The following is a 10,290-nucleotide window of genomic DNA, read 5'->3' on the forward strand; positions in this document are numbered from 1 at the left end:
ATCATTACTGCTGCCGATGTCAATGTGACAGTAAAGGGGAATTGACATATAGTGTTTATGCATATCAAAGTTTAGTGCAAATTCTTTTCTACACTACGCAAACACTAATCCCTTGAAACAACAGCATAAGTGCATTCATTCATTGAACACCACGAGGTTTGTAGAATTATCGATTCTTAATGTCACATCGTAATCGTAAATCTGCAGTAGCTTACAAATTCTATGGCCACAGAAATGAAACCAAATGTTGAGATCAAAGTCATATCTGGCTGTATTAAAACAAAAATTATCCCGTCCACAATACATTATAATGTAGTGGTGTAAAGTTGACCAGATACTGGGGTCTAGTATCGTAGACTAACACTTTGTTTTTTTTCCTTGACATTGTTACATGAACTTGGCGTTGGCCTCAGAGAGTTGGGGACACAGGTAAATGTGTGTATGTATGTATTGTGAATGCACTGTTTCAAGACACACACTGCACACCCAAGAAGAACTGGTTGTGTGGAACAATGCAATGACCAGGTGTTCAAGACTTTCTTGAGACAAAGACTGCATTTGAGCGACCTTATGTGGTGTCTAAAGGCAGATTTCACAGGTTCAAATCCCTCACCAGTGAATGTGAGTATCATAGATTTATCTAGTAACTTTTCATCTCTTGTGACATATGGGGGATACACCCTTAAGTCTACAATCTGTGTTGATGTAACTTGGCTTGCCCAAGAGTTCTTGCATTGTACTAGATCTGGTGCACTAAGCTGTGTAGTAAACAAACATGGAAAGTGATATGCTGCATACTTGAGGCACAGTAATCAAATCACATATTGTGAAATCATTTCTGATCAATAGACTTGTTGTTAATATTGTTAGAGGTATATCCTGTAGATAAAAGAGGATAGTAGAAGTCACTTAACTTGGTTCCAAGGGTGATGTGAGAATGGATCTCAGAGTATACAGTTTATTATACATTTCCTTAGCTCTAATAGTTGTAAGTGGAGTTGTGCTTGTACTTGTAGGGATAGTTTTGATTTAGCTCAAGGTCACTTACAAGGTCAGGTGCTCTGTGTTTGCATAGAGTTATGAGCATGTGGTCTGAGATGTGATGTACATACTGTGAAGTTATGATGTGCACATCAACTTATTCAGAAGTGTTAGTTGAACACAAATTGTCTTCATGATGTAGATAGCCTTTTGCATTCTTAATGCTATGTTACCAAACTCACTAAGTGAATGAGGATAAGTACAATGAGTACTGGCATGGTTTGTGCACGTTAGTATTTAGTATATTTATACCTCATATTTCTAGGGCCAGTTGTCCATTTGTAACGCGACAAGTTGCTCTGTGGCAGGGATCGGCATGGTGCTAAGTAAACGCTGAGAGGTACATGCAGGACTGGTGAGTGACACTGAGATGAATGTACACTGATGTCAGTCATTGTGTATAAATTGGGACAGTGTGTTCATAGTGATATACAAATGGTTTGAGCTAGCACTCACTGGATGGATATGACACAGCTAGGATATAATGTTATAAAGTCATTTTAATAGCACTCTAAGCTCAGCTCGTATGCCAAAGAGGCCAGATGGTTAATTGTTCGGTTGCATAATATGCCATTATATACTGCTCATGTTAGTCAGCTATGTGTCGTTACAAGTGGTGTTAGATCTCTCATTTGTTAGGGGAGTGTATATGACTAAATGCATGGTTGTCTGTGCACTTGTTTCCTTTTATTGGAATGTGAATTGCTTGTACTGGTTCTTGTGTGGAAGAAGTAGGGATGAAGTAGCAATTAATGCATCATACTGCAGCTAAGTATGCAGGGGATAGTTGCTTGGTACAGTACCACGGTACAGAATGTATGCCATTTATCATGATTGGTATTCCGTGATGCATTTATATCCATATTAGAAATATGAGGTGTGACTTTGAATACATATACAGGTGTAATGTAGGCCAATACTGTGTGTAGATACGGAGAAATGCATGGTTTCCTTCTTTATAAAGCGAGTTCTGATTGCTTTAAACAGCAGTGAATGATTTGAAACACATCTTTTTTAATGTTGTTACACTGACTAGACTGGATGGTTTTGATCATAACCTTTTCTTGTGTATAGATGGAGAGAGATGCGTTCATCTCACAGCGATTGAATTTAACAATGTTGCACCTTGCTTTTGTAATGTTTTTTTTTTGTTTGCTTGTTGAACAGAGGCTGTTCCTCGACAGTGACGAATAAAGAGACCCGTTCACTGCACATTCATGGTGTGTCTGCTGCAGTTTAATCTCCCGCGTCTTTACAGTGGTGTCAGGAGTGGGATGCAGCCCAGTGGAGCTGGACATCGATGAACTGCACAGTGGAACGAGACTCGGTGGATGAACAAGGAACAGCCTTAGCCCTATAAATTTCAGAGACTGTACCTCATTTGTATTGTTTTGGTGTAATAAAGTTGTGTGATTCATGCATTGTGATAATTGACAATTATTACTGTACATGTATATGTGAGGATTTGCAGTATTTGTGATAGCGTAGAGGTCTTCAGTTAGTGTCGCAAGAGTTAGACATGAGTTCCCCTCAGAAAACATCTGTTGAGAGTAGTGCCTCCATTGGTGCCGATGCAATGGCACAGCTCTTCAAGCAAGTTGTAGGGCTGACAGGGATTCCAATGGGAAGGCTGTCCAAGTTCCGCGGACCCCCATATAGATCTGGGGAACCCAGTCTGACAGAGTGGATCGAAGAATTCGAAGAGGCGACAGGATCGTTGGACCTCTCAGAAGACAGGAAAGCACGTGTCCTCATCGATTATCTTGCTGGCCCAGCTAGGGAGGAGGTAATGTGTCTACCCGAGACTGAAAGACTGAAGCCAGACAGCATCAAAGAAGCGCTTAGACTGTGTTTCGGGCAGGACGAGACATTTCAGTCTCTGAGTAGCGCCTTTCATGCTCGTAAACAAAAAGACGGTGAATCTCTGTCTGAATTCAGCCGCTCACTCCTCAGAATGTACGGCAGAATGGAGGCAGCAGCTGACACCAAAGGAGAAGTTGAGGCCTTGGGGAAACTGAGAGACAAGGCTCTCTGCGATCAGCTGGTTCAAGGAGCCAGGGAACAGTCTGTGCGCAGGGAGCTGCGTAGGATTCAGCTGGCCAGTGAGTCAAAAGGATTTACCGCCATGAGGAGGGAGGCCCTTCTGCTATTCCAGGAGGCTGAACCAGCTGGACGGACTGGGCGAATTCGTGAGATAGCTGAGGTCACGACACAGCAGTCATTCCAACAACAACTGGTGGATTCGCAGCGAGAGTTGGCCTCAGTTGTAACCACCCTCAAGGAAGAGGTTGCCAATCTGCGATCAGAGATACAAGTGCTGCACCAGTCTCGACCTAGACGCAAACCTCTGTCAGAGGTTGAGTGCCACCAATGTGGCCAGAAGGGCCACTATAAGAAGCAGTGTCCACAGGGAAGGGAGCAGGAGACACAGAACCAGGGAAACTAAGGAGCTCTGCTGTTGCGGGCAACACAGCAGAGAGGACAACAGTTTTGCCCATGGCGTGTCCAGATGCAAAATCTGCAGGGATAAAGGAGGTCAACATTCGTGACCTCTTGATTGCAAAGAGCCCTAAGGTGAAGGCTCAGGTCGGGTCGACAGAGATTGGATGCCTGTTGGACACCGGAGCAGAGGCTTCCCTTATCCCTGCTGAAGTGTTCCATGCGAAGCTGGAGAAGTTAGGACCGATTGGGGTGGTAGATTCCTCCATCAGAATTGTGGGTGTGGAAGGAAGAGAGATCCCAGTGCAAGGGTACGTGCAGGCTCCAGTCTCCATAGGAAGATACAGTGCCATGGTTGGATTCCTGGTTGTCCCCCAGAAGGTGGTGCATGGAACCGACAAAGTAGACTATCCAATTTTGTTAGGATGTAATGCGCTGAGAAGCTTGTTGAGGTCAGAGGAGGACTCAAGTGATCTTGCCTTGGCAGCAAGGAGTTTAGAGATGCCCCTCATGGGCCCTACACATCTACCAAGCCGTCAAGGAAAAACGCAGGTGGTAACGGGTCCTTCCGTAGAAACCTTCCCTCCTGGATCCGTGAGGGCACTGCATTGCACTCTGAATGCAGATCAACAAGACGAGTCTGAAGGTCTATGGTTGGTGGAAGGAGGAGACAAGAATCACAAGGGCTTGCAGATACTGGAGGGTTGTGTGCCTGGAAGCCAGGGCTTTGACATCCTTGTGATGAACAACGGCACAGATGATGTTGTACTGCAGCCCCACACTGTGGTGGCCTCAGCTGTGGTAGTGCATGGCCGCAAGGAAGTACTTACTCGGTGTAAGGCAGAGACCATTGAGGTTGACGTGTCTGAGGTGTTGGTAGAGCAGGGAGTTGCAGCATCAATGAGTTGTGTTCAGCATGATGATCCCACAAGTAGTACCATGGCGGCTGGGAAAGTGCATGTCAGTCAAGATGATCTCCCTGTTGGTGTAAAACTACCTGACAGGGATCCGCAACAGACACAACTGGTGGAAGAGTTGCTACAAGTCAACAAGGATGCCTTCTCGACTGATGACCTTGACCTAGGACTGTGTGATCTCATACCCCATGAGATAAAGCTGACGACGGAAAAGACGGTGAGACTGCCTTACAGACGCATCCATCCTGAACAGATGGCTGAAGTGCGGGAACTTCTTCAGGACTTATTGGACAGGAATATCATAAGGAAGTCAACTAGTCCGTATGCTAGTTCCGTTGTCCTGGTTCGCAAGAAGTCGGGCAAACTCAGGCTCTGTATCGACTACAGACAGTTGAATTCCATCACAATAAAGGACTCCTTTCCTCTACCACGCATTGAGGAAACTCTGGAAGCAATGTCAGGTGCCCAGTTTTTCAGCTCCCTTGACCTATCCCATGGATATTTCCAGGTGACGATGCATGAGAAATCAATCCCGCTCACAGCTTTTCGTGTACCGTGGGGACTGTATGAGTTTTTGAGACTCCCGCAAGGACTTTGCAACAGCCCTGGGACCTTCCAGAGAGTTATGGAACAGATCTTTGGTGACCTCAATCTTCAGAAGCTAGTCCTATACCTGGATGATGTCCTGATATTTTCGAAGACATTCAAGGAACATGTGGAGACTCTGAATGAGGTCTTTCAACGGCTGATCCAGCATGGACTTAAGCTGAAAGGGTCCAAATGTCATCTCTTCCAATCAGAGGTGTCCCACCTTGGCCACATCGTGAACAGAGAGGGTGTTGCAGTGGACCAGGACAAGGTAGCGCGCATCACTAACTGGCCTACTCCCAAGACCAAGGCAGAACTCAGCTCGTTCCTGGGGTTGGCCTCCTATTACAGGAGATTTGTCCCTGGGTTTGCAGCGATTGCAGGTCCTCTCCACAGTCTGGTTGGGAAGAAGTCGTCTCAACGGAAAGCGGGGAAGGGGCAGCGACCTCACAATGGTGCTTCAGTGGATGCCGGATTTCGATGGAGTCCTGAGGCAGACATGTCGTTCTGCAGGCTCAAGGAGTTACTGACCTCATCGCCTGTGTTATCCTACCCACGGTTTGACCAGGAGTTTTACCTTGAAGTGGATGCATCACTGAGAGGACTGGGGGCCTGCCTCTCCCAAACTGATGACGATGGCAACCTCCATCCTATAGCGTTCGCTAGTCGAGGATTGCGTGGAGCAGAGTGTAGGTACCCAGACTTTTCGAGCTTTAAGATCGAACTCTTAGCCCTTAAATGGGCCGTGACAGACAAGTTCAGGGGTTATCTCCAGTACTCGCGATGTATTGTGCTCACCGATAATAATCCACTAGTGCACCTCCAGACCGCCCAGTTAGGAGCGACGGAGCAGCGTTGGGCAGCCCAGTTGGCACCTTTCAATCTGGAGATTCGATACAAGCCTGGACGTCTGAATGTATGTGCTGATGCCCTCAGTCGCTGCCCAGCAAATGACGATGAAGTGAAGGCCATGATAGGTACTGTAACAAACAGTAGTGTCCTGCCAGCCTCACTGCAAACTGGAGATTCACCTCCAGACTTGGATTCTGAAGTCCAGACCCCTTGCCCGGCAGTGTTCCCATCGTACACTCCTTCACAGTTAGCTACGATGCAACGTGAGGACCAGTACCTAGGTGAGGTGTGGAAGTGCTGGGACACTGGACGCAACCCAGGAGATGAGAGTGCATCTACTTCACCAGAGACCAAGGCATGGTTCAAGCAGTTTCCCAAGCTAGTGGAACATAATGGGGTGCTCTATCGACAGGTGTCAGATCCAGAGATTGGGCCCTGCCGTCAGCTCTTGATCCCAAGCTGCCTCCGAGAGAAGATGTTAGATCTCGCTCACAACCAATGGGGACATCAAGGAGTGAGTAGAACTGTAGGTGTCCTCAGAACTAGGTGTTTCTGGCCAGGTCTACATCAAGATGTCAAGTCGCATGTCAAACAGTGCTTCACTTGTGTTGTGGGCAAGGCTCCGACTCCAACCATACGTACCCAAAGGAGACATCTCGTAGCTTTCAAGCCAATGGAGCTGCTAGCCATTGACTACCTAAAGCTAGACAAAGGAAGGGGAGGGTACGAGGATGTGCTAGTCATGACAGACTGCTTCACAAAGTTCGCACAAGCTGTTCCGTGTCGGAACCAGACAGCAACAGTAGTTGCACACGCCTTACATGATGCCTGGTTTTCCCGCTTTGGTACACCACTAAGGATCCACTCCGACCAGGGCAAGAATTTTGAAAGTGCAGTGATTAGAGAGCTCTGTCAGATGTATGGTGTTGACAAGTCAAGGACCTCTCCTTATCACCCGGAAGGGAATGGCCAAACCGAAAGGTTTAATAGGACATTGTGTGCCATGATCAGATCCCTGTCCCCAGGAGACCGAAGGAAGTGGCCTGACCTGATCAGTCAGTTGGTGTTCCTCTACAATTGTACCCCTCACTGCGTGACAGGCCTGTCACCTTACCGCCTTATGTTCGGGAGGGAGCCATACACACCTCTAGACCAGCTCCTCTCCAATGTTGACACACAATGGAGCGAAGACTTTGTGGCAGACCAGGCAGAGTCCATGAGACGGGCCAATGAGTATGCAAGGAGGCGCATTGAGCAAGCCCAACGTACAGAGAAGGAGAGACATGATGCCCTACCAATGAGCGCTCCACTGGAGATTGGACGCAGAGTGCTACTGAAGCGATGTGCCTTTGATGGTAGGCATAAGTTGGCGGATAGGTATTACCGTATCCCATATGTGGTGACGGCGAGGAATGAAGCTAAGGATGTGTACACTGTTCGCCCACTCATGGGGGGTCCTGAGAAGAATGTCAATCGGAAGTTGCTCGTACCGGATCCACGCGGGCAAGAGTTACCAGAGCTTCTTGATGATGCTGGTGATGAATGTCCCACACTGCCTGAACAGCAGGATGAAGGCAATAATGACCATCAGGGTGAACCTGACAGTGAGGATGAGGAAAGACCTCCATACTGGATTTTCATTGATGGTCACCACAGGGCTGAGACTGAGACCGGAGATGTTACATCGAGTAGTCTGCGAAGATCCGAGCGGAAGACCAAAGGGATGCACAGCAATCCTTTTCACACCCCTGTTTCGGCCGTAAAGAAACCTCCGTAGTTTCGCCTAAGACAGATTTGATTAGGTGTCTGTAAACTGACGGGCACTCAGTGCCATAGACTAATGTTCATGTTTGTTCAAGGATTATCGCTACCCGGTGGGTTGGTGATAATCGCGGGGAAGTCTGTAGTGGTGTAAAGTTGACCAGATACTGGGGTCTAGTATCGTAGACTAACACTTTGTTTTTTTTCCTTGACATTGTTACATGAACTTGGCGTTGGCCTCAGAGAGTTGGGGACACAGGTAAATGTGTGTATGTATGTATTGTGAATGCACTGTTTCAAGACACACACTGCACACCCAAGAAGAACTGGTTGTGTGGAACAATGCAATGACCAGGTGTTCAAGACTTTCTTGAGACAAAGACTGCATTTGAGCGACCTTATGTGGTGTCTAAAGGCAGATTTCACAGGTTCAAATCCCTCACCAGTGAATGTGAGTATCATAGATTTATCTAGTAACTTTTCATCTCTTGTGACATATGGGGGATACACCCTTAAGTCTACAATCTGTGTTGATGTAACTTGGCTTGCCCAAGAGTTCTTGCATTGTACTAGATCTGGTGCACTAAGCTGTGTAGTAAACAAACATGGAAAGTGATATGCTGCATACTTGAGGCACAGTAATCAAATCACATATTGTGAAATCATTTCTGATCAATAGACTTGTTGTTAATATTGTTAGAGGTATATCCTGTAGATAAAAGAGGATAGTAGAAGTCACTTAACTTGGTTCCAAGGGTGATGTGAGAATGGATCTCAGAGTATACAGTTTATTATACATTTCCTTTGCTCTAATAGTTGTAAGTGGAGTTGTGCTTGTACTTGTAGGGATAGTTTTGATTTAGCTCAAGGTCACTTACAAGGTCAGGTGCTCTGTGTTTGCATAGAGTTATGAGCATGTGGTCTGAGATGTGATGTACATACTGTGAAGTTATGATGTGCACATCAACTTATTCAGAAGTGTTAGTTGAACACAAATTGTCTTCATGATGTAGATAGCCTTTTGCATTCTTAATGCTATGTTACCAAACTCACTAAGTGAATGAGGATAAGTACAATGAGTACTGGCATGGTTTGTGCACGTTAGTATTTAGTATATTTATACCTCATATTTCTAGGGCCAGTTGTCCATTTGTAACGCGACAAGTTGCTCTGTGGCAGGGATCGGCATGGTGCTAAGTAAACGCTGAGAGGTACATGCAGGACTGGTGAGTGACACTGAGATGAATGTACACTGATGTCAGTCATTGTGTATAAATTGGGACAGTGTGTTCATAGTGATATACAAATGGTTTGAGCTAGCACTCACTGGATGGATATGACACAGCTAGGATATAATGTTATAAAGTCATTTTAATAGCACTCTAAGCTCAGCTCGTATGCCAAAGAGGCCAGATGGTTAATTGTTCGGTTGCATAATATGCCATTATATACTGCTCATGTTAGTCAGCTATGTGTCGTTACAAGTGGTGTTAGATCTCTCATTTGTTAGGGGAGTGTATATGACTAAATGCATGGTTGTCTGTGCACTTGTTTCCTTTTATTGGAATGTGAATTGCTTGTACTGGTTCTTGTGTGGAAGAAGTAGGGATGAAGTAGCAATTAATGCATCATACTGCAGCTAAGTATGCAGGGGATAGTTGCTTGGTACAGTACCACGGTACAGAATGTATGCCATTTATCATGATTGGTATTCCGTGATGCATTTATATCCATATTAGAAATATGAGGTGTGACTTTGAATACATATACAGGTGTAATGTAGGCCAATACTGTGTGTAGATACGGAGAAATGCATGGTTTCCTTCTTTATAAAGCGAGTTCTGATTGCTTTAAACAGCAGTGAATGATTTGAAACACATCTTTTTTAATGTTGTTACACTGACTAGACTGGATGGTTTTGATCATAACCTTTTCTTGTGTATAGATGGAGAGAGATGCGTTCATCTCACAGCGATTGAATTTAACAATGTTGCACCTTGCTTTTGTAATGTTTTTTTTTTTGTTTGCTTGTTGAACAGAGGCTGTTCCTCGACAGTGACGAATAAAGAGACCCGTTCACTGCACATTCATGGTGTGTCTGCTGCAGTTTAATCTCCCGCGTCTTTACAATAAGATACGAGAAAGAAGAAAAGAATGACAAAATAGAAAGAGAAAAAACCTAGGATATTCTAACTGCACAAGAAAGGAAACCATCATTGTATAGTCTACCAGTGCCATTCTCTGTAGTCATTTTGGAACGAACAACGTAAAGTTTTCTATCAATATGACATAACATATATATTTTTAGCACAGTCATTGCAGGGAGCAAACACTTTTTTTTTAGAGTGGCGCAATTTGCGGAAAATAAATCATATCTATTATCGCAATACAACTGTAGATGAATCACCCAACTCTCCGTTGGGATTTACTGTCATGTTAAGAATTGGTGCATAGACAGGAATTTATTTCTATAACAATAGTTCAATGACAGTAGATTAAAGGGATTGTACAGTATTGGTTAAGACGAGAATTGGGCCTTTAATCTTTTGCGAGATACCTAGACACCACTCATGAAAAAAAAGTATAGAATAGACCATTCTGTGAGGATAATCGGTTTTGAAATGGCTGAGCTATCCAAAAACAAAGTAAAACAAAGCGACCGTAATAAAAGGTGGGTCCCACCTTTTATTAG

General features: G+C 45.0%; 2 protein-coding genes across 2 annotated transcripts; both read left to right on the plus strand.

Annotated features, from left to right (window-relative positions):
- The first annotated feature begins 2,560 nt into the window (after positions 1–2,560).
- Positions 2,561–3,487, plus strand: LOC140238531 (uncharacterized). Its single transcript, XM_072318435.1, has one exon. The coding sequence runs from the start codon at positions 2,561–2,563 to the stop codon at positions 3,485–3,487; it is 927 nt and encodes a 308-aa protein (XP_072174536.1).
- A 3,353-nt stretch (positions 3,488–6,840) lies between these two features.
- Positions 6,841–9,665, plus strand: LOC140238895 (uncharacterized). Its single transcript, XM_072318795.1, has one exon. It carries the CDS (start codon positions 6,841–6,843, stop codon positions 7,612–7,614), a length of 774 nt encoding a protein of 257 aa, XP_072174896.1. The 3' UTR covers positions 7,615–9,665.
- The last annotated feature ends 625 nt before the right edge of the window (positions 9,666–10,290 follow it).

Source organism: Diadema setosum, chromosome 15, assembly GCF_964275005.1.
Source record: "Diadema setosum chromosome 15, eeDiaSeto1, whole genome shotgun sequence".
Classification (NCBI taxonomy): domain Eukaryota; kingdom Metazoa; phylum Echinodermata; class Echinoidea; order Diadematoida; family Diadematidae; genus Diadema; species Diadema setosum.

Excerpts from the sequence above, each read along its gene's own strand:
- LOC140238531 (XM_072318435.1), top strand. The coding sequence starts at position 2,561 with ATGAGTTCCCCTCAGAAAACATCTGTTGAGAGTAGTGCCTCCATTGGT.
- LOC140238895 (XM_072318795.1), top strand. The coding sequence starts at position 6,841 with ATGATCAGATCCCTGTCCCCAGGAGACCGAAGGAAGTGGCCTGACCTG.